This window comes from Crocodylus siamensis, chromosome 4 (genome assembly GCF_052110815.1).
Source record: "Crocodylus siamensis isolate JL-2025a chromosome 4, ASM5211081v1, whole genome shotgun sequence".
Lineage (NCBI taxonomy): Eukaryota > Metazoa > Chordata > Crocodylia > Crocodylidae > Crocodylus > Crocodylus siamensis.
In genome coordinates, this window is record NC_143398.1 from 152389276 (window position 1) to 152416902 (window position 27627).

At 49.0% G+C, this 27627-nt stretch overlaps 1 protein-coding gene across 1 annotated transcript; it reads left to right on the plus strand.

Moving 5' to 3' along the window:
• Positions 1–331: 331 nt before the first annotated feature.
• Positions 332–26837, plus strand: LOC149866794 (myosin light chain 4). The gene is made up of 7 exons (XM_090044187.1): positions 332–527; positions 9649–9676; positions 14444–14593; positions 21223–21396; positions 22055–22132; positions 25440–25484; positions 26555–26837. Exons 1-6 carry the CDS (start codon positions 411–413, stop codon positions 25466–25468), a joined length of 576 nt encoding a protein of 191 aa, XP_089900313.1. The 5' UTR covers positions 332–410; the 3' UTR covers positions 25469–25484; positions 26555–26837.
• The last annotated feature ends 790 nt before the right edge of the window (positions 26838–27627 follow it).

Genomic DNA, 27627 nt, shown 5'->3' on the forward strand with positions numbered 1-27627 from the left:
CACACTTTTCCCCTGGGTATTGTGGCAGGTTTGTCAGCCACTGGGTTGCTATTTTTCTGCCAGTCACTCTGGGCCATTTGTATTTTGTTTTTCAAGGGTCTTTTTGCAAGCTGCTCCAGCCCACCCCAACCCAAGTGCCTGGAGCCCCCTCTCTATTGGGGTGTGCTGGGAGCTTGGTTCTCTGAGCTTGGAGCTGATGACAATGGGCCATTGTCGTGTGGGGCCCCTTCTCTTTAGAGTTTCTTCCTTTTATAGTAAGTAGCAGTTGCTCTTGCAGTTGGCCTGCCCCTCTGGTGTGAGCACTGGGCTGGTATATAAGGCAGGGAGCAGGCTTTGGTTTTTGTCCCTCAGCCTGCTGCCTTGGTGGGGGTGAAGATTGGTCCAAGTGCCTTTGCCAAGAATCCAGAAACATGCCCCCCAAGAAACCAGATGCAAAGAAAGAGGCAGCCAAGCCTGCTGCTGCCCCAGCAGCCCCAGCAGCACCAGAGCCACCCAAAGAACCGGCCTTCGATCCCAAGAGTGTGACCGTAAGTACAGAATCCTAAACTCTCTCTTCCCTGTCCCATCCCAGCAACCTGCCATGTGCTTGTCTGTCCAATGCACTTATCTATGAACCATGTTCTCTGGGCTGTGCTCCAGAGGAAAAGCTGGGACTGGAAGGGTCCCAGCATGCTGGTGCAGGGGTTTGGGAGAGGAAAACCTCCTGCCATTGGCACCGGATTTTTAATGGATTCCTTCCCAAACATCCTTCCCTTGGCACAGTACACAAATAAGCAACAAATCCTAAAAGGTGCTGAGCACGCAGAACTGCTATCTGTACCAGTGGACTCCTCCTTCACTAGCTCGCTCTACCTCTCACTCGCAAAGGGAAGCTTCGGCTGAGACTGGGGTAAAGGAGGGAGCAAGTGCCAAGGGAACAGCATCCTGCTCACTCAGCTGGTCTCTCCAGCTGCAGTAACAGGCAAGCATATCACCTCTTCTGCTTCTTCTACATATGGCGGGTACAAAATCAGAACTGGCTACACCCAAGATTCAAATTTTGAGATTCAAAACACTTTGGTATTTTTATTATTAAGAAAAAATGCAGTCTTCCCAAACCATGCTGCAGAGTGCACACACACTCACAAAAAGCAAAATCCAACTAGTTGTGGGGGACACCCATACACCCCCCCTCCCCGCATACACCTCACCAAATGCAACCAGTTGTAGGGTAGAATGTAGTAACATCACACCATGGTTTTCACCCAACAGACTGCACAATAGTGGTTTGAAAGGCATTGTTAGGCAAGGATATGGATATAAGTCCCTGCACTCAAGAAAAGAGCTTGGTGTTCTTGGGCGTCCATCCCAGGCCCAGGTTTTAAGGTGTGACTTCAGTATGAAACCAGATCCCCAGAGGAAGACTGAACTGACCTGGGTGAGATTTAAACCTGAAAAAAAGGTTTCAAATGCCAGGTGTTATCAGTGTCCATACCCCTTCCCTGTCTGTGCCAGCCCCTTATGTAGTCTCTGTGAACCTGCTTTGCCATTCACATGTACAAGGCACACACCTGCTGTGGCACTCAGTCCCCTGAACTGGAGACATTGCAATACTTCTGTGCATTAGCCTTCAGTTGGTCGGCACTTTCCAGCTTCAAACAGAAGCAGCAGTACAGATACCTTCTCTTCTACTTATGCCCTCGCTCCTAGGCTTTTTCTCCTTGGTCATTCTGTGGTCACTGCCCAGAACCAGGATCTGGGCACTAAGCTCCAGTTGCACAACATGCTTCTTTCCAGGTGTCTGAGGAAAAGGTGCATTACTTTGCACAAAATGGCCACTGGCAAAGGAAGTTTGGTGCTTAAACATGCAGGGCCCTGCATGTACAAAGGCAGTTTCTTTTTGCAGCCACCTACTGGCACATGTGTCTCCCTGCAATATGCATTTATTTATATTGCCAGTGCTGTAGCAAGGAGGGGGTGTGAATGGGGCAACCGCCCCAGGTACCAAAGTGAAGAGGCACCAACAGACACCGCCCAGCTGGTAGGGGAGGAGGGTAGGCACAGGACAGAGCAGTGACCGGCTCGTTTGTGGGGGGTGTGGGGATGGGGAGAGGGTGGCTCCCAGCACTGTGTGCACTCCCAGGCAAGCATGGAGGGGCATGCACCCCCCCTGATCTGTGCGTGGGGCAAGAGTGGGCTGCTGCTGCAGGCTTTGCCCTGGGCACCAAACTTTTTTGCCATGGCACTGCATATTGCCCTCACAGATGCACTGCTTTGCACATACCATGACTTCTTTGCACACGAATGTGCATAAGATATCACCTCTACCCAAAGAGTTTTGTTTGCCTATGCACTTAAACCAACACAGCTACAACCAACATCCCTGTTTCACCACTGCTGCTTGGGTCCTAGCCTCTGAACTGTTTATCCAATATGATTCCCTCAGACAGAGTGTGAGTTACAATATATTTTTGTGGCTGCATCAATTGATGTTTACCTTAGTATTAACTGGTGTCAGAATATAAGGGTAAAGGGTGGGGTGTGCCAAGATATTTGAACCGCAATGGACAGTAGCTGGTCATTGATTTTTCTAAAGGCAGTTTTAGACAAACTTCTACTAGAATAGGTATTCTTGGCTTTTGTTTTTTTAAGAAGCCACTGACATGTCTTTCTGAGTAATATACATCCAGCCAGGGTGCTTCAGCCTGGATTTTCCAGGCAGATTCTTTGCTGCCTCCCTTGATGAAGAAGGCTGTGATTGCATGCTGCAGTCAAAAACTGGCAGATTTGAAAGGCGGCACGTTTAAAACTGCTTACTTGAAGCCCTCTCTATCATTATCCTGTAGAACTTACTGGAGGCGAAAAGTTTAGTGCAGGCTAACTGTGTATGACCTAGGATGGGATTTCGGAGTTGGGTCCATTTTACACTCTTACATCTTCCGTCGGAGCATCCGGCATTAGTCACTGCTGGTGATAAGAGATCAGAGTAGAGGGATGATTATTAGTCAGTTTGTCTGGCAATTCCTATTCCTCATATATCATCTGGAGATAGTGCAAAATGAGTAAAATGCTTTATTGGCTGCAGCCCTGTAAAGAAAAGGCAGCTTCTGATCTGATCTCATGAGGCATCAGATTCCTTCTCTCTTGGGATGATGGCCATTTTTGCGTGGGCACTACACTAAACACAGCCCTAGGGCAGGAATTAAATCCTCCTTCCTCTCTGCTTAGACACAACAGTCCAAAAAAACATGGATCTATGTAGTCAATAAGACCAACTTTTTAGCAGACATGCCACAAATTAGCCTTACACACTTCCTCAGTGCTACTTGCATCCACTTCCTGCATGGGAGCATGTGCATGAAGTTAACTGCTTTGCTGGGCTGAGAAGAAAGCAGAGAGAGCCTGAGTTGGTACTTGTCTGGGAAGCCACTAGGCAACAGGCAGTGCTACAGGAAGACATACAGGTACATTAGCAGGTAGTGATCTGCCTTGTTGGTTCAGAGTAATTTAGAAGGGCCCAGTGTAGTGCACAGGGAACAGCTGCAGGATCTACCATCCTTTTGAGAAAGAAGGAGAGCTAGGCCTTGGTGTGTGGCTGCTGCTGGCCCCAGGGCACTTTCTGCAGATCTAGGAGTTTGTATGACACACACAACACAGGCTGCTGACTCCTGTGTGAGCAGTCAGGTTGCACCTCACTTCCCAGGAGCTGTAGCCATGACCCCCACACCACCTGTACCCTCCAAGGGTAAAGCATAAAAAGGCTGCTGCTCAGAACCTGCCCTGCCCTGCTCAGCTCCCAGGTCAGGCAGTCCCCCAAACGCTTCCACTCAGCAACAGGCCAAAGAAAGGAGCAGAGTGAAGGAAGAGCACACTGTGGATTATGTCTGGTACACTCTACCCACCTCCTGACACAAGCTCCAGTAGCTCAGCTAGCACAGTGGCCGTTCCTGCCAGAGGGCACAGCCAGAGTATTCCTAAAGCACCACTGTTCTCCAATTGTTCAACAGCTAGCAAGGAGCATTGTCTTTGAGAGGTAATTTGGGACACCCCACAAAGATGTGCTATCTCAGTGGAGGAATAAATTATTGGATTCTCCCTTCTCAGGCAGCCCAGTGCAGGGCCAGTACTTCCTTTGCTGGCAGGGGTGTATCTGTACAAATGAATGGGCTTCACTGCTCCACTTCACACAGAAGCCTCTTCTTGCCTGGCAGAAGGGCTTGGAGTTGCATGCCAATGAAGAGCACAGGACGACTCTCCCTGGGCTGTTTCCAGCTGTCTGCTGATGCACAGCAGCTACAGTCTAGTCATGTTTTCAAGCTCTGCTTCAGTCTTGTATCAGCTGGAAATCAACACAAAACATTTTTTTCCCCCAAGTGAAAGCTGCCATTCTGATGTGCTCATATGCTCCTGGGAACTAGGGACATACGGCTGGGCCTGGATTCCCTACTGAGTTAATGTGGTCCTGATATGAATGTATTGTAGTGCTTGGCAGGGGTGATGCGTAGGGGGTGCACGCAGGTGCACATGCACCCCCTGAGCATGGCGGTGCACCCCCTGCAAAAAGGCGCCACCAACACTGTTGGCAGTGCCTGCAGAAGGTCACTGTTCGCCACCCTGCCACTGACACCGCTGGTGGCATCTGCAGGCAGTCCACGATCGCCACTGGCCACTGCTGTCAGTGGAGCTTGCAGGTGGTCACCAACCCCTGGTCAGCGCTCACTGCCATGCCCCACTGCCAACAGTGCTGGCAGCGTTCTGGGAGCTACGCTGCCGCTGGGCTCCTGCTGCCAAGCTCCCACCGCCACCAGCATAGCCACACACCCCCCAGCTGCCGGGGGCATGCGCCATTCATGGTGCTTGGAGTCTGTGGCTAGGGACAGACATTCAAAAAGTTGGAGCCTGAATTGATTCAATCTTTGCAGGTTAATCTCACGTGTCTAGATTTAACTGGTGCCGCCACTTGCCCCATGCAGTCCGCAACAGCTGCCTCACTGGGAGGAAGCTTGTGATTCCCGGGCGCCAGGACAGGAGCTGCTGCCACAGAGGCCGGCTGGCAAGGCCCCTTAAGCAAGGGAGCAGGGAGGGAGGTTATTCCCCCCTCCCTCCACTATCTGGCAGAGGGGGCAGGAGGTGGCTTATCCTACCACCTGCCACGTGCAGGGAACAAGTGGCAGCAGTGGTGGTTGGGGTGGGCAGACCTTGGCTGCAGTCCCCCAGTGGTAGTGGGGATAGAGGGGCTGTTCCCTCTGCCTCGGGGGTCATGCCTGCCAGCATTTGGCCATGCCCCAGTCCCTCTGCTGCAGCAGCAAGGGGGAACTGCCCAGCAGACCCTGGCCGGGGTCCATGCCGGTGAGACAGGGAAGGGGGAATTAAACCCCCTCCCTGGCCAGTGCACTCCAGGCTACTGCCAGGGCTGGACACGACCCTGCCACTGGAACAGCCAGCAGAGAAATGCAAGTCTGCGCCTGTGGGACGGGGGAGGGAGTAGGGGGAACAAATCTTTTCCCTGCTGCCTTCTGGGGCTAGCATCTGGCCAGGCCCCTGTCCCTGCCTATCCCTGCTCCAGCTGAGGAGCAGAGGGATGGGGCCAGCCTTGCTGAGTTGGAGCAGAGAGCATGCTGGGATGCTGGGGGACTCTGGTTTAACTTAAACCAGGAAATGGTCTGGGACAGAAGTTGCATAAACCTGTTTGAGCTCAGTCAGTTAAGTCTGATACTACGTTCAACCAGGTTTATTTCAAACCAGGTTCGACCATTTTGAAACTGGTTTATGTGCACTGAATGTCTGTTCTGTTACAGGTTTAAACCAGTTTCTGATCACTTAAACTGATTTGTATGTAATTTTTATCTCTAGCCTGTGAGACAGCCTGCCTGGACAGGCCCAGATGAGGTCCTGATCAAAGGCCCTCATCAGAGACCCTGACAGCATGAAATGGCTTCCTGCTGCCAGCTGTCTCAGTCCTAAAGTATTTGGCGCCTGCATTATCTCATCTGCGTGATTCTCCCTGATGAGAACATCTTTTATTCAGAATCCCTGTTCTACAGCAGGAGGTCATTTTTTTCCACCTTCTTCTATAGTTACTTTTCTAAGCCAGTATTGTAGTAAGAGAGTTATTAATAGCAGGCGCAGTAGGGAGACAGTTGAAGCACTTGGCCCCCTGGCCTTGGGATCAGGCCTTGAAATAACATCTTTACCCCTTCATGGGACAGCCCAACCAGTGTTCTGCGCATTCCTGCTGTCTGCATGCTCCGCTCCCTGTGGGTCTGGCCAAGAATTTACTGCTCCAGCTGGTTCATTGTTGAGGGGAAGGGTGCACCTGTTTCAAAAAGAGGGAACATTTTAGCTCATTGCACTAAAATATGTACCCAGTGGTATAAAAAACAGAGTTTGTGCCCCTGGCAAGCCCTGCCGGGGACACCCACAGGCAGTACCATAGCAAGTTTGGTGCCTGGGGCAAGCCTGCAGCAGCTGCTCACCCTTGCCCCACACACAGATCCAGGGGCACATGTGCTGCCATGCTTGCCTGGGGGTGCACACAGTGGCAGGAGCTGCCCCACCCCCCCATCCCTGTGTGCCCCCAGACAAGCTGCTTGTGGCTCCATCCCGCATCTCGCCCTGGCTGGGCAGCGCCTGTTGGTGTTCCTTTGCTTCAATGCCCAGGGCAGTCACCCAGCTCACCCCTCCCTTGCTATGGTACTGCCTACAGGTCAGAGAACAGGGTGATGCTTAAAGCGGTTCGTTTCTCTGGAGGCCACCAAAATCACAGACACACACTCATTAGATGGCACATAAGGTGTATTTGCAAATAGGGTCAGAGCAGAATCAAAAACTCAGATTACTCTGAACCCACCAAGGAATTTTGCAGGCTGTATTTATCTTTTTCCTCCTGGGCACGTGTGCAGAAACAGGAACTCTTACAGCTCACTTCCATTTCATACAAGCATACATGTGGTTACATCACTACATACATCGCATGTATAGTATAATTAACTACTTAAGTATGCAGGGCGGAGAGGTAAATATGCATCAACTAATTAAGCATGCTCAGAGACTACTATAGGTCACCAAGAATTCAAACCCCCCCCTTTCAAGGACACAGTCAGTTGAATTCCAGCTTCTGTAATCTGTATGAGAAAGGCTAGGGAGAAGCTGGGGGAGAGTCTGCGATTTAGTATAAGAAAAGCTGTGGCAAGGCTGGGCAAGGAAAAAAGTCCTTGGCAGTGTTTCTTTCTTATCAGGTGCAAGATGCAAGCTGTGCATTTCTAACAATACTCCATTTCTAACAATATTCCATTTCTAACAAGGGGGTGGGACAGGGCACAGGAGTCTTACTCATGGTGGGAACCCCAAAACAGTCCAGGGCTGCGCTGCTGCTGCTGCATACTCTGCCTGCCCCACCTCTTTCTCTTAAAACAGCAGCAGCAGTGCAGTATCTGTTCACTGGCTGTTGCTGCTGCAAGAGCAATGCAATGGGACTCCTCTTGCTGCCACTCAGCAAAGGTGGGTCACGACTGTGGTATCCCTCTTAAGTTGGTGCCCAGGGCTGGTTCCCCTCTTGCCTACCTCTAATTACACTAGTGTAGCCATCTATTTTGAATCTGTGCTGTCGCCTTGGGAATCCCTAGAGGGGAAGAATAGACACATGTGACCAAAGAGGCTATATGGGCTGAATACTGGCCTGGAGTTCCTTCAGTGGGGATTACTTTGGAGGGCTTGATACGAGCACCTTTTGCTGTTGAAAGGTTCTAGATGCCTTTTTTCCCTGGGGAAAGATAAGTCTGGGGCTAGCAGCAGGCCTCAGAAACTGTTCATTGACTGGTTCCTGATAACATTATTTATCATTTTGGGGTGACTTCAGCAGCGAGGTTAAATGCGGTACTACAGTTTTGTTGCACTTGTTGTTACCATGGCTCACTATGCTTGTGGAGAAAAAAAGAGGCACCAACAGAGCTGCAGAGAGAAAGCAGGAGTCCAGGAAAAGATGGGAGGAATCTCAATGGCACAGTAAAGAGTGTTTGAAGTGGAGCTGTCTGCTGTGCTGTTTGGGGTTTCACACTCTGAACCCCTCTTCTGAAGAGGCAACCCCTTCCTTCCCAGGAGCTGAGAACAGAAGGAGCATTTTGTGGTGAGGGTGCTACAAAGGGCCAGGGAAGCCAGAGGCTTTTGAAGCCAAAGGCTTGCCCCTCAAGAAGTCATTTCAGGGCTGGCTTCAGGGAGTCCTCTGGGAGGGAGACTGAACAAGGCTTCTTTTTGGAGAGTCCCACCAAGGCAGTGCTTCCCCTGAAAGGGGCTGATCTGTGACGGTAAGTACTCCAGACTATGTAACGGTCCCAGTTCTTTTACCTGGCATATTGTTAACCTTTGTAACTCATTGCCACATGATATTACCAAGGACAGGAGTTTGGAAGGATTCAGGACAAAATAGGCATTGATGTGCCTCAACAGAGTGTCCAGAGTTAGCAGCAGATCATTAAAGTCCCTTCTTTTTTCAAAAATATTTGAAAGCTGCTGTTTTGAAAATGCCTTCAAAGGTCTTAATGTCAGAAGTTATGAATAAAACAGGCCTTTTTTAGGGGGTCTCCAGTTGGATTCCCCCCAAATGGAGGCAACCAAAGGCACTTGTCGTTTTGCAAAATGCAAGTCTCTGACTCCTCGTATTTCGCTGCTGTGGTGATTTCTAACAACAGCTGGTCTCCAGGTTGCAGACATGACTCCCAGTCTGCACTGGACTGCCTGGCACTGCTCATCCAACATTTTGCACAAATATTTTCAGTTCACTGGGGTTTGTGAGATGTCAGGGTCCCAGTAACAGACTACACCTGTTTTACCCTGTTAAACCAGACACTAATGGGAGAATATGGCAAGAGATAATGTTTTGCTTTACCCTTTGTTCCTAAGGGTGGGGAGGAGGCCTGCAGGATTATCTAGAACACAGCGTGATTAAGTATCACTCACTCTGGGCAGCTTCTGCCAGTTTTTTGCATTTCAGCAGCTATGCTTTGCCAAGGGAGACTCTCCTAGAACCACATTTTGAAAGAGCACCTACCTTATTCTTACCTTGAAACACCCCTCCACAAAGACAAGTAGTCCAATGGTTTGATTAGGTTGGTTGCTGGTGTACAGATTTCCACCACTGCTGTGATAAGAGCAGTCCTTATGATTTTGGGGCTTCACTGGAGTGAGCTCACTGTTGTTAGCAGTGAGTATTCAAACTCCATGACGCAGGAGATTTTTATAGGAAATAAATGTTTGGGTTGTTTTTATTTGCCTTCCCATCTTGGAGCCCTTAGGGTGAATTCATATCACACGTGCAAGCTTTCTCTGCTGTAAAAAAGGCTTCACATTTACTTATTTTAAAAGGGAATTTAAGATTCAAGGATAGAATCTGAAATCCCTCAGCCCCCCCGCCCCCACCCCCCCAATGGGGTAGATAGGTGCTGCCCAGTGCTCTGGCACTGTCTCTGGGGAGGGGGAGTCAGGCTCAGGAGATTAATTCCTCCTGCCGCTAGTGAAAGACAGACTGCCTTGTCAAATTGTTGTTGCTGTGCCCTGTGGCCTGGTTTGTGCTGCTGTTGCCTTAGCTTGATTCTGGCTGTGGGATTTATGCAGAACTATAACCGCAGAAAGGGTGGAAACTGGATCCTAACTGCTCTCCTCTGTTCTCTTCAGATTGAGTTCTCTGCTGACCAGATTGAAGGTAAGTGCTGGCAGATTTCAGCCCAACTGTTGTTGCTCTTCACACAATCAGATAATCCAGACTAGAGCCCATACCAACCTCTCTGCTGTAACCACAAGACTACACTCCCTCCCAAAGCTGACCAGGAGCCCTAACTCTGAGCCGCTTGCTCCAGCCATCCTACTGCACTCTTTGTGGATCTGATATTAGAAGAGAAGCCCTCATACTCAATCCCTCTTCTACTTTAGCCATGAAGCCACTCCCCTATCCACCAGTGGAAATATAACCCAGAAGTCCCAACCTGTGATTCCTGCACTATTCCACAAGAGACTACTCCCTTGCCAGGGATAAGAGCAGAACCCAAGAGTCTTGACTCCCAGCTCCCCAGACATGCTCTTCCATCTATACCGGGGGCGGGCAAAATGCGGCCCACGGGTTGGATGTGGCCCACCAGGCCAGTCTATCTGGCCCGCGGGGCCCCTAAAAAATTTAGAAAATTAATATTTATCTGCCCCTAGCAGCCTGTCATGAGGCCCTCGATGGCTTGCCAAAACTCAGTAAGCGGCCTTCTGCCCAAAATAATTGCCTGCCCCTGATCTATACCATTCATAGCCTCTAGAATACATGTGAAATCAGAAAGTAATATCCCTGTTTGAACTCAGAGGTAGATATCATACACTAGTCCTGATAGCAGGGATGGAGCTACAGGCAGCGAAGAAAGCTCACAGGCCTCCAAAACAGGGCTGTGGCTGTGGTGGATGAGGAGGAGAGGGAAGGATATGCATGGTCAGGTTATAAAAAAGAGAGGACTTCTCTAAAAAAGAGAATAGCATTCTTCAAATATTTCACGGGCTGCCATTAAGATGAGGGAGGACGCCTCTTCTCTCTAGCTATAGAGAGCAGGATGTGTGCCAATAGCTTAAAGTTGCAGCAAAGTAGGTTTAGACTGGTTATCAGGAAGAATTTAGCTGTTAGAACAGCGAGGCAGGGGAAAAGACTGCTCAGGGAAATTGTGGAAACTCTATCATTGGAGGTGTTCAAAAAGATTGGATAAGCATGGGTCAGGGATGACTTAGAAGTCGCTATGTCTATGCTCTACTGTGGGTATTTCCCAGGTGTCTAGTTTTGCTGACTGTTGCATGGGACAAGGAAGGAATTTTTTCCCCCTTCTGTTGCTCCACATCAGGGCTTGTTTTTGTTCTTCTTCTTTTTGCCTGCCTCAGAAGCACTAGTTGTTGGCTGCAGCCAAGACTGGGGATTTGGACTGGTGTGTGCCAATGTTCTTGCTGGGACTAGAACCTGAAGGTTCCTAGCTAGAGGGTCTTGCCCCTCTGTTCATGGTCAGACTGATTGCCACATTTGGGATCAAGAACAAATTTTACCTACCATGGTCAGATTGGTATGAACTATAGGAGTTTTTGCCTTCCTCTGTAACAGGGGGCATGGCCCTCTTCCTTGGATTTCTTGAGTGTATTTTAACATCACTTGCAGCAGCAGGGCATTGGCCACTGTTGTCCTTCTGCTTTACCTGTGGTGAGTTAATGCTAGGCTTTTTGGTTGTATGACAGGCTCGCATGTGTTGTTTTAGTAATAGGTTAGAAAAGGATTTCTTTGGGGGGTTTGGATAGGGTTGATCCTGGTTTAGGCAAGAGGCTGAACTAAATGACTCCTGAGACCCCTTCCAGCCCTACTTTTCTATGATTCTATGGCAGCAGGAGTATTTAAAAGAAAGTTTGAGTAGAACTCAGGGTGTGAGTGACATGCTGGGAAGGGATGTAGGCAGCAGTGGAAGTGAAAATAGAAGTGAATGAGGAAGATGAGCAAGAGCCAGTATAGGGATTTAGTAATGATACCATCTCCCAAAGCAGCAGAGGAAATGTATGAAGCCTGGGTCCTCACTCTGCTAATAAAGATGCTGCCTCAACTTGAAATTGAGGATTCAGTGAATGACATATACCTATCATGAAAAGGGAGCCTGTGCCTGGGGCTGTACTTGCATTCTTCTATATGGGCTGCTTCCACACCACAGTGATAAGCCAGTATGCTACAAGATCAGAGTTCAAATTCTGGATGGAGGAAATATCAGGGGACCCTGTGTCATATTGGCCCAGCTTCTAAAATGGTCCCCTAGAGCACCCAATCAGCCTGTTTCCCATGACCATCATAACAGCTCACTGTGACCTCTCTCCATCACTGACATTCTTTGCTTTGACAAAGTAAAGAGACTCTGTGATGGTCGTTCCTCTTCATCATCTATACGCATTTTCTTTGGTTGGCCTCTTTTCCTTCCATTCACTCTTTCTTCAAGTGTTTACTAAACTAGGATGTCTCATCCTATTGCCAAGCCAGCTCAATTTTCATTTATTAACAACATCAAGGAGGCTTTCATATTTTTCCAGTATCAGTGTACTGGGGTTGATATTTGAGTGCACTGCCTTTCATGCATATCTGGGTGAAGTTTAGTCTGATCAGATGTTTTCAATTATCTTGCCCTATAGTGCCTGGGGAACCAGGAAAGGATCTAAACTATAGTGAATCCATATACTGTGCAAAAGACACAAATGACATCCTGATGGAGAACAAGGACTAGATCCATGCTTCTTCATTTTCAAACAAGCAGGCTGTGCTTGCTGCCACTGGAGGAGAATTTGCTTAGCTAATACTTGAAGCAGGACCTTTAACTCCTCTGTGAGTCCAGCCATGAAAGGAGGACATCAGTTTCTCCCTCGTATGCCCAAAGCCCATGCCTCACAAGAGCCATTGGCAGAGAAGTGGCCACTGTGATGTCACAGCCAGGCAGCAGCCCCTGGCATATCCTTTCTGTACCACATAGGACAGTATGCTGGATGGTACCAAGAATAGTAAAAAGCTAATCTGCAGGTGGGACTGGGGCTCCATCAGCAGAGAACGTGGTAGAGCTCCTGGGCTTACAAGAGCCAAGCCATGGGCATAGAAAGTCCAGATCCCAGGTAAGGCAAAGTGCTGTAGCTGGTATGAAGATGTCAACTAACAAACCAAGAAAACCAAAAAACTTGCCCAAGGATTTCTACCAAGCCCAGGGAACCACATCTTGGGCTTATGAGCCTCACTCACCCCACAGAGACTTCAACCATCCAAATCCACCCATCAGTGGAAACAACAGCCGTGCATCCCTGAGGGAGCTATTGCTAGACATTGAGAAGAAATTGGATGAGAAGCTAGAAATCCTTACAGCCTTTGATGGTAGAATGGTGGCTTTAAGTGTTCGCCTGGAGAGGCTGGAAAGGCTGATAAACAACCTTGCCTTGCCAGCCATGCAGACTGATTCATCAATTGAAAAACAGGGGGTAAAAACCCAAGTATGGGACCAAACCTTGGAACAGCTGATCAGACAAAACAGACACCTCCATGCCCGCCTGGAGCTACTGGAGAGCCAGGCCCAAGCCCACACCTTCAGAGTTTTAGGATTGCCAGAGAATGAAGAGGGGAGAGACCTAGAAGCGTTCCTGGAGAAATGGTTGCCCAGCATTCTGCAACTAGACACACAGGAGAATCCCATCATTGTGGAGAGAGCCTGGCGGGTGACAAGCAGGAAGTGGAAACCAGGGCCAGAGCGGTGCAGGACTGTTATTGCTCGTGTAGCAGACATAAGGGATAAAGAGAGAATATTACAGCGGGCCAGGAGACTGAAAAACATTATGTACAAGAAGAAGCAGATCCTAATTATTCCAGATCTAGGGTACATCCCCCAAGGTAAAGGGCAGTCATTGATGCCAGGGTGACAGAGTCTTCTTCTTAAACAGATCCTGAAAATGGCAGTTCTGCCTCCTGCAGCACACAGGGAGGATAAGGCAGGATTCTTGAGGAGGTGGAACATGGTCTTTGCATTAGGGTTGCCAACTCTGAATCTATTCCAGGAGGTTTCTGGAATGGCAATGTGCCAGTGGCGCACAATGCAAACATGTCCGCATGCTTGGTGTATCAATTACAGATTATGGTGGGGAGACCTTATATCAGGAAGGCAAATACCCATTTCTATTCCATTTTAAAAAGTCACTGACTACTGTATAAATAAGATTCAACATTTAATATTTATTTTAATGAATGCCCTATCATTTCTTTTCTGAGTGACTCTCAGCATCTCCTGGAGATTTTTATCTAATTCCTGGAGAGTCCAGGGCAATCCTGAAGGGTTGGCAGCCCTACTTTGCACATGGCAAACATTCAGGCAGCAGCATCCTGCGTGCATGGACACAAAGAAGGCCTGACCAAGGAAAGTCACAGAATGGAGAAGCATTGCAGACAGGGAGGAGTTTGGCTGGGGCAAGGGAGGGGCCTGAACAGAGGACTGCACAGGAACATGGCTTCGAAAGGGAATTTTACAGGTAAAGCATGTGTAGAAGGAAAGGGATTGTTCAGTGGAGGTTACAGGCAGTGGAAGCCTGTGGAAAGTCTAAATCAAAGAGGAGGTTGGAGCTGGAGGTGAGGCTGTGACTGCTGTGTAATGGAGACATACCCAAGCTAGCTAGCCTGAGTGCTGACTGCAGTCCAGCCTCACCAACCTGGAGCTCAGTGCAGTCTGGAAAACCTGACTTGGAGGTGGGGTAAATAGTGCAGGGATAACAGGGTTAACAGTTTAAAAATCCCAAAATACAACAGTCAAGACACCTCTCTTCCTTGCCAGGCTGATGCCCTCCCTCCCATCCCCATGGACATAGCCAGATTCCCACAGTTCCTCTTCTCCCCAGGGTGACTTGGAGACATTATGAATGGCAGATGACCACAGATTTTGTCCCTTCCTTTGTGCAGAGTTCAAGGAGGCCTTCAGCCTATTTGACAGGACCCCATCTGGGGAGATGAAAATCGCCTATGCTCAATGTGGAGATGTCTTGCGGGCGCTTGGACAAAACCCAACCAATGCTGAAGTCCTGAGGGTGCTGGGCAAACCCAAACCAGAAGGTAAGAGCAACCAGGGCAAAGGGGTGAGCATCCAGCCCACATGTTCATAGCTGCAAGATAAGGACAATATTTGCTATAGGAAACTGACCTCCAGCAGCATTTCTACCCAATGGTTGTACAAAGAAAGACCTATGTAAAATGAGTTGGTGGTTCTCTGTCTTGTCGTTCTGTCTAATCTTGCATCCACAGCTGAATGAGTAATTTATAACAAATAACTTACTGCCTGGTTTTTACTTTCTCTTTTTGTGAAACAGCCAGGAACATGCTGTAATTTTTCTTGCATTCCTTGCTGGGTAACTTTTTATGTGAAAAATTCTTCTTCTGTGTGACTTGTCCCTCAAAATTCCAGCTCTGTTGCTTTGGCTATGGTTGGTTATGTAAGTCACCTGTAATTTACTGGTAAATTTCAGTTTACTGAGAGAGTGCCTGAGGATCAGTTTCATCATCAGGTTAAATATACATTTTTTTTTTCCTGGAGTGCTTATATTAAAAGCTACTTGCATAAATATACGCAGACAGTAAATGCTAAAAGGGGCAGAAACGCAAAAGAAAGAAGGGGTGACCGATTCAAATGAGTATTTGTGGGAAAGTTCTGTGCCATTTTCCTGTCTCTACTATCTAGGACCACATTTTTCAGCTCAGCTTCCATTTAAATAGCTGCATCAGTGCCACATATATAAAAGAACTTATCACCCACTGGGCATAAGCTGATTTGAAAACCTCACCCTAATGTTCTTTACCAAGTGTAAATAGTGCTCCCAACCTCTTGGCAATACCTCCAGCAGAGCGTTTAAGGGCAGAATGGTCCCTAGGGCTGGTACGCCTTTTGTTCTTTACATAGCAAATGGGGCATAAATGAACTCTAAGGCTAGGGAAAGAAGTTACACATAAACTTGTTTAAGTGATCAAAAACTGGTTTAAACCTGTAACAGAACAGAAGTTTAGTGCACATAAACCAGTTTCAACATAAACAAAACTGATTTAAGAGAAACCTGGTTGAATGTAGTATCAGATTTAACTGATTTGGGTCAAACTGGTTTATAGAATTTCTGTCCTAGACCCCTTCCTGGCTCAAGTTAACTCTCAGTCCCCCAGCATCCCAGGCTGCTTTGCAGCCCTGAGCTATGCTGTCTGCTCCAGTGTAGCAGGGGCTGCCTCATCCCTCTGCTCCTTAGCCTGCTTCCTGCCTGTGTCCATCAGCCGATAGGAACGGGGTGGAGGCAGGGAAACACCCCCAGCCCATTGGCGACATATAGGGGGTGAAAGTGGGTGTATGTGCACCTCCTGAGATCAGCCATGCACCCCCTGGAAATCCAGTCATGAAACTGGAAGTGCCAGCGGACATGCACTTCCGGTTTTGTGCCCCCACCCCTGTCAGCAATCTCATGCCCCCCCAGATTCAGGAGGCACCAGTTGCTCATGCCCAAGCCCCACCTTCCCCCCCAGCCAGAGTCTACACAGCACATGGTGGGAGGGAAAGCCCCTGTCGTGGGGCTTTTTCAGACCCTCACAGCCATCCTCCTCCCCAGCTCTGATTGCTTCAATGGCTGCCACAGAAGGCAAGGAGAAGTCCTGCCGGCCAGGTGCCTGACCCTTCAGTGCATGGGGGGACCAGGGAGCCCCTGCCAACCCAGGGTCCTCCATCCCTGGGCAGCCCCAGGGAGCTGAGGGAAATTCTTCCCCTCCCAAACCTTGCCTAAGAACCTTGCCTCAATGTCTGCGAGTCTCAGTAGCTGGAGGGACCAGAGGGAAGTTCTCTTGCTCCTCCGCAGCCAGTTTTGCCTTAACTTCTGTGAGTCTGAGGCAAAACTAATGCAGGGCAGCAGAGGAATTTCCCTCCACTCCCTGGGCTATCCCTGAGACTCCAGCAGCCAGGGTGGCCATCAGTGGCAATGCATAGGGGATTCATGGGGGTGTACATGCAGCCACTGAGAGTGCTGGTGCACCCCATCACAGGCTGAGCTCCCTGCTTAGGCAGTGGGCAGGGGAGTGGGACTGCTGGCCAGGGAGTGGGAGCACCAGATGTAGTGCCACGGAGGAGTTTTGCTGCAGGGGGGACTCCTCACCCCAGTCAGCAATATTGGCTACAGAGAGCCCTCTCCCCTCCCCTCCCCCCACCCCCGGTTCCTGACTGGTTGCTTGGGGGGGGAACATGCCCCCCTGACTAAGGTGGCACCAGTCACCCATGGTGGCCATCACAGAAGACAGTCCAGTTGTCTTCTGCCCTCTCTTGATACGAAACCGGACGCCTTCATGTAAGGATATGAAGGCATTGGGTTTCGTATCAATAGAGGACAGAGTAGAAGAAAACCGGGATGTCCTCTATGATGGCCACCCTACCAGCAGCTGAGGCAAGGAGGTGGGGTTGGGAAGAATCCCCCTCAGGTCACTGGGGCTGCCCAGGGCTGGGAGACCCTGGGCTGGGATGAGGGGAAGCACCCCCCCCAAGGCAGAGACTCCCTGGTGCCACCATGCTGGGCTGTGCAAGCATTTGGCTGGGAGGACTTCTTCTCCCTCCCTCCTGGGGCAGCAGCTGAAGCATTCCCCTCAGCTCCCCAGGGCTGCCTGGCCTGGGAAACCCAGGCTAGAGGAAACCTCCTGAGGGGGAGGCTCCCCCATGGTGGGCCTGTCTGGCACTCAGAGAGGGGGCTCCTGAACCCCCTGTGGAGGACAGCAGGCGTCTGGGGACACTTAGCTGGGCTGGCAATAGCCAGCAGGCTGGGAGACGCACTCTAGCACTCCCTGCCTACTGGGCTTGGGTCAGTGCATAGTATCATAGTATCATAGAAGTAGGATCGGAAGGGACTTTGTAGATCTTCAAGTCCGACCGCCCGCCTGGGCGGGAGAAAAGACTGGACTCAAATGACTCCAGCCAGGTAGGCATCAAGCCTCTTCTTAAAGATCCCCAGGGTAGAAGCCAGACCCATTTCCCTAGGAAGTTGGTTCCAGCTCCTAGCCGCCATGACTGTGAAGTAGTTCTTGTGGATGTCTAATCTAAACCTACTCTCCAACAACTTGTGTCCATTGTTCCTTGTCATGCCAGGGGGCGCTAGGGGAAACAGTGTCTCCCCTAAACCCTTCTGGTCCCCCCTAGTGAGTTTATAGACAGTCACCAGGTCCCCCCTCAGCCTTCTCTTGTAAAGGCTGAACAGGTTTAGGTCCTGCAGTCTTTCATTGTAGGGTCTGCCCTGCAGTCCCTGGATCATGCGGGTGGCCCTCCTCTGGATCCTTTCAAGGTTGTCCACATCCCTCCTGAAATGGGGTGCACAGAACTGGATGCAGTATTCCAGCTGTGGCCTGACCAGCGTTGCATGGGGGGGAGGATCACCTCCTTGGCTCTACTTGAGATGTACCTGTGGATGCACGACAAGGTCCGGTTAGCCCTGCCAACCGTGACCTCGCATTGTCGGCCCATGTTCATCTTGGAGTCAATAATGACTCCAAGATCCCTTTCCACCTCCGTGCTCTCAAGAAGGGAGTTTCCCATTCTATAAGTGTGCTGCCGGTTTCTACTGCCTAAGTACAGCACCCTGCACTTGTCAGTATTGAAACGCATCCTGTTTATGTCAGCCCACTCCTGTAACTTATCCAGGTCTTGTTGCAGTCTTTCCCTCCCTGCTAGCGTGCTCACCTCACCCCAAATTTTGGTATCATCAGCAAATTTAAACAGGTTGCAATTCACCCCGTCGTCCAAATGGCTGATGAAGAAATTGAACAGCGCAGGCCCCAGTGCAGACCTCCCTCTGCCTTTCCCGACTGAAAACTGAATGTCAGTTCAGTTGGTTACCCGTGCAACCTACGCAGCTTAGAGAAAGCTGCCTAGTTTGAATCAATTCAGCCTCAAGCTTTTGGACTGCCTGTACTTAGCCTAATAATACCCAGCACTTATACATTATTACGAGATCTATATTCCCTCTTAGCCTTCTACACAGTCCTTCCCAGCCAGAGGTGGAAGGTAGCAGGGAACAGGTTGTTTGTGCCAGATCAGCTAGTAACAGAGACTTTGGTCTCCTGGGCTTGATTGGCTTTTCCATTTTAAGGAAATGACGAAGACCAGAGAGAGGATAGGGTTTAATGGGAGAGGCAAGAAAAATAGCAGGAGGGGGTGGGGACAGGGAAGACATGGGGGTTTTTTTCACCAGTGTCCTGCTGAACTGGGCCCCAGAGACAATTTTGTCTGTAACAGGGAGATCTGTAACAGGGAATCCCAAACAAGGGGCCAACCCTGACATCAGCCTGATCAGAGATACATGTTCTGAGCAGTCAGTCACTTGAGTGTATCAGGAGCCCCAGGTAGCTGAAGGCACCTCTGTAGCATAGAGGAAGAGAGACCTGCAGCCATCCTGTGGTCCCCCTTCATGGGCTTTCCAAGCTTTATGATTCTCCCCCTAACATCGCCTTCTGGTCCTTTATAATGGACATGGTCCTCCAAGGCTCTATGATCAGTCCACAAGCCTTGCCAGCCACTCAAGGGTAGCTGGTATGCAAAGCACTGTGTTTCTAAACTACTTGAGCACCAGGTTTTCTTCTCTCACCTTAAAACTCAGCCTCCAGAGAGTAAGTATCCCTAATTCACCCCTCCCCCAAGCCCATACACGCACACACATTGCTTCCCTATGACAGAAGATGCTTTGGGCAGGGGGAGCAGTAGAAGGGGAAAGCCTTTAGTGTCCTAGAGGGAATACCCTGTATCTTGTCTCAGTGATGAGGTAGCTGTTAGCAAGGAGTTTCTCTCCCTGTGTCAGAAGCAGCCTGTGTGCTGTACTTTGGCCTCACTGCTGGGATAAGGAATATTCCTGCCTCCCATTTCTACCCTGTGGCAGAAGGAGGGTGGGCAGCAAGGAAGTTAACAGAAGTCCAAGGCCCAGCTCTCAGAGCTCCAGAAACCATCTCTGCTTATTCTTGTAGTTCATAAGTCACTAAGTGCCTCCCACCTGGGGGACTGCCCTTCTGATCAGTCCAGACCCCCACACTGGCCATGATCCCCTTTACACTCCCCTCCTTGTGCTGCACTAGTGCTGCTTGCTGAGCCCTGGGATAGAAACCTCCTGGTTTTGAGCCCTTACCTCACCATCCAAGCCCTTGGGAAAGCTTTGGCAGGTCAACTCTTTCTGATCGCTCTTGGAGGCCTGAAGAACAAATGTAGCCAGTAACATACCAGGAGATTTAGGATGGATTTAGTCCCCATGAAGAGAATAACCAAGCTGTGTCAGTGTCATGTTTTAAAGAAAATGACTCAGAGACCCCATCATTCCTGGATAATTCCTCATCTCTCCCGCCAGATAGCATCCCTGATCCTTCCCAAAGGACACTCTCTGGGGGTGCATCATTTTATTGGGCCAGATTCTCAGCTGTTGCAAAACAGCATAGCTTCCCTGACCAGGATGGGGCTGTGACACTTTAAACTCTCTGAGGATCTGGCTTCAGGGATTTTCCTGTTTGATTAATAGCAACCATCTGACTGGAAAGCTCCCTGGACAATGATGTGTGGCTCTTGTATAGTGCTTTCTATTGATGGTTTTCAATTTTAATGCACTGATTTTCACAGCACCCGTGTGAAGCAGGGCACAGAGGAGGAACTTGAGGCACAGAGCAGCTAAGGGACTTGCATATGGTAACAGGAAGTTTATGGCAGAGCTGACTCTTCCAGGATGTAAGCTAGTGCCTTAAACACTGTACTCCTTTTAAGTGAACATAGGAATACATTGGCCATATTAATCAAAACCCTCAAGCCTGATATTGCAGCCACTCTCCAGGGGGAGAAAGCCAGAACAGGGTGTCCTGAAGGCCAAAAGCATGGGTCCTAACAGACAAAAAAAAAAAAGTAAATATATCCCAGAACCTTCTGCTGAGAATACTCTGCTGTTTGTCACTTTTTAAATCACATCTAGGGGCTGCCCAGCTGATCCTGAGCATCCGAAAATCCTAAGTGAGAAACCATGGAAATCCTGGATTATGATTTAAAAAATACACTGGACGATTTTTATTTGCTTTCTGGTTATGAGCCTTTAGGAAGCCCTTGATTCATACCGTCAAGTGAAATGGAACCACTTGTGCCCTTTAGGCTGGTACAGAGTTATTGTGGTAGTGAGTAATGTGCTATTGAATAAGACTTAAAACCCAAGTCCATCTGGGTAATGAGAATACCCCTAGCACAGGGGTGGGCAATAATGTTGGGTGGAGGGCCGCTTACTGGGTTTTGGCTAGCCATCAAGGACAACATGACAGGCAGCCAGGAGCAGACAAATATTAATTGTCTAAATATTTTAGGGGCCCCACAGGCTGAATAGAATGGCCTGGTGGGCCACATCTGGCCTGCGGGCCACATTTTGCCTGCCCGTTCCCTAGCACCTCCCATAGGAGTGAGCTGTCAGACTTGTTTCCTAGCTAAATTTTAGTCTGGACAATTCTGGTCTACATCTCACAACTTTGCTGTATGCATTCACTTTGGATACAGGTTGTTCTCCACTTCCTTCCTGCATTCACATGTAGAGTTGCCCAGTTCTATTCCTGAGGTGGCTGCATTTCAGTGATGGGCATAGTGATTGGTGTGTATAAAGTGCTTTGGCATGAAGAGTGCTAGGGACTTGTTGAATTATTTCATTTCCTTTTGTTTCCATCTCTGTCAGAAATGAATGCAAAGATGCTGGACTTTGAGACCTTCCTCCCCATCCTGCAACATATTTCACGAAACAAGGAACAGGGAACCTATGAAGACTTTGTGGAAGGACTACGTGTCTTTGACAAGGAATCAAACGGCACTGTTATGGGAGCAGAACTGCGCCATGTGCTTGCAACTCTGGGTATGGGCTGGAGGCAAAGCTGGACCTAGTGGATTGGTAACCAGGGGGCAGAGATCTAAGCTGGTACCAAAAGCCCCTATGGCAGTGTCAGGGGAACAGCATTGAGAGTGGGACTTCCCTTCTTTTAGGGAGTTGAGTTCTGTTGGATGGTATAATGCTAGAGGGAGATCCTCTTACCTGGGGCAGCCACAGATAATCCTTCTCATCTTAACCCAGGCTTTAGCAAATAGCCCAGTACACTGTTAATATAGACATTGCTGATATAATATTAGCAGGAGCAAATTATTCCAAGACAGAGCTCCTTTCACATGTAAGTTATGAGTTGGAATGTGACCCAGGCCAGTTAATGGCTTGAAGATGTTCCTAGTGACATCTGTTCCAATTTGGTCCTTTCTCGTCTCTGCCTTCCTTCCCTACATTCCCTCTAGTGTTTTCGAAAACATAGCACCTTGACTTACAAATGCCCCATTAATTAGCCTTAGATGGAGCAAATAGCCAACAAATGAATTCTCCCCAATACTTTTCCTCAAGTGAGGCAGCAATGGTTCTCTTGAAGAGGGCTAGGGGTCCCTCATAATCCACAGTAGTCTAATACCAGGGCTGGGGCAGTGGTAGAGTGATCCTTCTAACCTACCTGTCTTTTTCCTTCTGTTTCTAGGAGAGAAGATGACAGAACGTGAGGTAGAGCAACTGATGGCAGGGCAGGAAGATGCCAATGGCTGCATCAACTATGAAGGTAGGAGGATCAGATTCTTTTCCTGGGCACATCAGCCATTTCATGCTTTTCTCTGAAATACTAAATGCACCTTCTGCTGACCTGAAAAGTGGAACAGGCAGTCACTGAGTAGATCAGAATGAGGTGAAGAAACACTTGTGTATGACCCATCCTAGGAATCATGAGGCAAATTCAGGAGAATTCAAGTGTGTCAGAGATTTCCAACAATATCTTCTCAGGATTGAGTGCATCTTTGGGTAGAGTCTGAGGGCCTAGAATTAGTGAACACTTGAGAATGAAGACTTCCCCCTCTTTCTCACTGTAAATGGGGATAACAATACTAAATCCCCTCCTGGGAGCTGTGAGGTTTCCTTATCTTTGTAAATAGGTTTGATATCATCAGATGAGAGATGCAGCAGAGGAACAAGAGAGGATCTCTTCACTAGGATATGCATCACTGTAACCCACTGGTTAGACCTTGGTAAATTCAAGGATCTTTCCTGAGCTTATTTATTTATTTTTTAATCTCTTGACATGGAAAATTCCCTGTCAGTGTACCGGTGAAAAGTATCTCTGTATTTCATTGTTCATGGATGCTGGACTCAAAATGCAGGTCAAGATCTTGTCAAGGCTTTCTTGTCAAAATGCTCTACAAACCATTTTCACTAATATGGAACTGCAAAGCTCCCCCAAGACTAAGACAAAGAGAGCTCATGGCCTGCTAGGCTCAGCCTCTGTCCTAAGTACCCCAGCTAGTCTCATAGTTTCATAGTTTGTAGGGTCAGAAGGGACCTGAGCAGATAATCAAATCCGACCCCCTGCCTTGGCAGGAAAAAGTACTGAGGTCAAATGACCCCAGCAAGGTGTTCATCTAGCCTTGTCTTAAAGACCCCCAGGGTAGGAGCCAGCACCACTTCTCTTGGAAGTTGGCTCCAGATCCTAGCCGCCCTGACAGTGAAGTAGCACCTCCTGATATCTAGCCTGAATCTACCCTCTGCCAGCTTGTGACCGTTATTTCTAGTCACTCCTGGCGGTGCTCGGGGGAACAAGGACTCCCCCAATGCCTGCTGATCCCCCCTGACTAGTTTATAACAGACCACTAGATTCCCCCTCAGCCTTCTCTTTTGGAGGCTGAACAGGTTCAGGTCCCGTAGCCTCTCCTCGTAGGGCCTGCCCTGCTGCCCCCTGATCATGCAAGTGGCCCTCCTCTGGACCTTCTCCATGTTGTCCACATCCCTCCTGAAATGCAGCATCCAGAACTGGACGCAGTACTCCAGCTGCGGCCTGACCAGTGTCACATAGAGGGGGAGGATCACCTCTTTGGACCTGCTCGAGATGCATCTGTGGATGCATGACAAGGTGTGGTTGGCCTTCCTTACTGCCTCTCCACACTGCCGGCCCATGTTCATCTTGCCATTAATGATGACTCCAAGATCCTTTCCTGCCTCTGCACTGGTGAGAAGGGAGTTCCCCAGCCTGTAGGTATGGTGCTGGTTCTTCCTCCCCAGGTGCAGTACCTTGCAGTTGTCAGTGTTGAAACCCATCCTGTTCTCATCCACCCACCCCTGTAACCTGTCTAGGTCCGATTGCAGCCTATTCCTCCCTTCTAGCGTGCCCACTTCCCCCCACATCTTAGTGTCGTCAGCAAATTTGAACAGGGTGCTTTTTATCCCCTTGTCCAAGTTACTGATGAAGATGTTGAATGGTGCAGGCCCAACGACCAAGCCTTGGGGGACCCCACTGCGCACCTCCCTCCAGGTCGAAAATGACCCATCCACCACCACTCTCTGGGTGCGGCCCTCCAGCCAGTTGGTGACCCATTTGACTGTGTAGGTGTCGACACCGCAGTCCCCCAGTTTTTTAATGAGAACGGAGTGAGAGACAGTGTCGAAGGCCTCCCAAAAGTCCAGAAAAACTATGTCCCCTGCTACCCCTGTATCTAAGGATTTGGTGACCTGGTCATAGAAGGCCACCAGGTTGATCTGACAGGACCTGCCACTGATGAACCCATATTGGTTGCCCCTAAGCATAACCTCCCCTGCTGGCCCCTCGTAGACATGTGCCAGGATAATTCTCTCAAAAAGATTACCCAGGATCAAGGTAAGACTAACTGGCCTATAGCTTCCCAGGTCCTCCTTCCTCCCTCTTTTGAAGATGGGAACCACATTGGCCCTCTTCCAGTCCTCTGGCACCACAACAGAGCACCACGAGTGCTCGTAAAGCCGTGCCAGGAGTCCCGCAATGACCTCAGCCAATTCCCTCAGCATTCTGGGGTGGAGATCATCCAGACCAGCTGATTTAAATACATCCAGTCCCACCAGAAGTTCCCTGACTAGATCCTCACTGACCCTTGGCCTAGAAGCACCTCCCCTGGGGCTTCCAATCAGAAATAAGTCATTCCTATGAAGAGAAGTTAGTGCCAAAGCAAACACCAAATTCTTTTTCAAATCTCTTTTTTGAGTTCTACTCCAATCCCAGTTTGGGAGCTGTGGGGAGATTCCAAATTGTCATTCAAGATCAGCCCAGGCCAGCTCTTTCACCACTAGTTTAGATTATTGTTGAGGGGGATGATAAGAGAGGGCAGTTGGACTGGCTTCTGAGTCCCAAGAATCCTCAGCCATTCTAGCTGGAGAACCTGGAAGCTTTAGGAAGATTTGTCTATGTATATAAACCCTAGTGACTACATGGCACCCAGGAACTGACTGCATTACAACTCTCAAGCAAGGACTTATGCACCAGAACTGTGCTGCAGGCTTTTGTTTTGGTAGTCTTGACGTTAGGGGCTTGGCACATAATGTATAAAGCTATGCACCCATGTAAGTCTTTATAGGAGTATAGCCTATCTTCACAGAACACCTTTACCCATGATCCTCTCTACCAGGCTCCAGTGTGCTACCAGCACTTGCCTTCCACTAAGTTATGTGCACTGGAATCTTGATTGCTCTGGAGCAATCAGTCCTTCAGAAATTTGACAAATAAATGGGAGGTGATGGGCATTAATACATACAGTTGACCTCTTGGACCCAAATTTTCAAAGGTCTCACAGTCACAAACAGGTTTTCAAGCTCTCAACCCCTTACAGTCATGTTTGGGGTTGATGTGCAGAACCTAGCCATAGAGAAATGCTGAGGGGTGAGCACTTTGAGGAAATTATCCTTCATTGGGCAAATTGGACATTTGTTGGAAATCTGGCCTTGAGCTTTTGGAAAATGTGCCCCTGCCTCTCCCAAAACAGTTACCTGAAAAGGCTGGAGACTGCTGTAGGGTGGAATTTGTCGTCAAAGATGAAATCTCACTTTTTTTTATACCTTTCTGATTTTCTGCTCAGCTTTTGTCAAGCACATCATGTCTGACTGAAGAACAGAAACTTCAGGTGAGTTCATGTGGACCTCCCACCATGCACCTGAAGATGTTTACACACTGACCCAGTCTGCTGGTCGCTGAACATAAACACCATTGACTAATGAACTCAGCAGTCATGTAGTGACTTACCATTGACACAGCAAAAATTCAAAGTTCATGCTAACAAACTGCAGTCACCATGTAGAAAAGGTACACATCTGTCCTGTATTCAGAAAGAAGCAGGAACATACAGTCACATCTTATGAGGATAGTGAAATATTTTTTATTCCTTCAGTAACTACAGTCATTCAAGTTAATCATTCAAGTTAGTGATTTTAAGTCTGCAGGGCATTATAACTTGCACCTAAAAATTTTAAAATATTGGCTTAGGAGGTCCCTAAACTGTTAACATTGATTAACAACACATCCAACAACTGCAGTGGTAACAGGTCCAACTGTTGCTGCTGCAGGTTTAACAGTAAGTCCAGCAGCAGCCATGATGGGTCCAATGGGGGTTTGGCAGTGGTGACTTTCATGGTGGGACCAGGTAGCAGCATAGCCAAGCACCTGCAGGGCTGTGTCAGCCCATCCCTCATTTACCCCTCTTCTGCCCACAACCATGTCCAGCAGAGCCCAGGGACCCTGAATTCTGTGGCAGGCCTTTCCCTCCCTCTGGCCTCACCCACAACTTCCACTAGCCTGATGGTGAGCCAGATAGAACAGCACCATGGCCCATATCTGGCCCACAGGCCATATGTTTGACACCCCTGCTCAACCAGTAGTGTGATGAGGGGTGGCAAACAGGACACCAGCCCCTGGTGCCCACTTGGAGGGGCACAAAAACAGCCCAGTCACTGCAGCCAGCCTGGCCTCTCCTGCTGCCCTGGAGTACAGAGCCTGGTTGTTATGCCTCTGGCTGCAAGACTAAGCAGTCAATACTGCAGTGTATTTCATGCCAAACTATGTTATTTTCATGGAATCCTAACCTGAATATTATGAAAATGCTGCTATTATTGTTTCAATTTCATCTGAGATTTAGTTCTATTACTTGGTATCATTGTTGTCATTATGATTCTGAAACATCACACGTCTATCTTCCAGGTTCTTGGAAGCATTTCCATCTGAACAATCATTACTAGTGGCACAGTTCCTTGAACCCTGTCCCTTCCTCTGCAAGGGTCCCAAGTCCAGAGCTGTACTTCACACAAGTCAAAATGAAGAGTCCCAAGTGTCACAACACGCCAACTCTATACTAGTGTGTGCAATAATCTCTGTATATAAAATGACACACAGCTGCCCCTCTGTTTTAAATCTTAATTTATTCTTTTGGGGTTTTTCCTTGTGTTATCTGGCTCATTAAATTTCACACACTCACCAAATGTCATTCCTGTTTGGCTTCAGTCCTTTTGAGGAAGAGTTTGCAGGTCATCATTGCTCCTCATCCTAGTCAGTAAGCTAAAGGGGGAAGTTGAGTTGACTAGTCAGCTATGGGATTTCACAAGGAGGTACCAGAGACATGTTTCTACGGGGAGGGAGGAGAGCCATCTCTGTAAAAGTTGTGCAATGGAGGAGGTCAGATTTGTGGGGCAGAAGTTACTCTGGATTTACAACAGAGTAAGTGAGAGATGTGCTTTGTAGCACGTTTATGCTCCAGGAGCAGCTGCAACACCCCCTGGTAGCTACACAATTTTTGCCCCAGCTCCAGCTTTTCAAGTGCCCTCGTACCTCCTGGTCTCACCCCACAAACTTTCGTTGTTAAACTTAATTAGGTGGGAGGCTGCCCCACGGCTCTGTGGCCCCAAACCCTGCCCCAGGGCTCAAGGCAATCAGGTGCCCATAGGGTACCAACGAGACCTCTAAGCTACACCCTTAGCCTCAAACCCAAGCTACCAGTTAGACAGCAAAAGTTACAAGCCTCTGGTTGCAACTCAGACTGTCCCCATGCTGGGCCTGAGCAGTGGTGACTGTGTAGTAGGTGCACAGGGGTGCTTGTGCACCCCCTGGGAGTGCCAGTGCACCACCTGACAGGCCACACTCCCTGCTTAGGCAATGGGCAGAGGGGCCAGGCATGAGTGCCAGTGCCCCCACTGCAAGCACCAGCCAGGGAGTGGAAGCATCAGATGAAGCGCCATGGCCACTTCTGGGAGTGCTGTGACCACTTCCCAGTTGGTGCA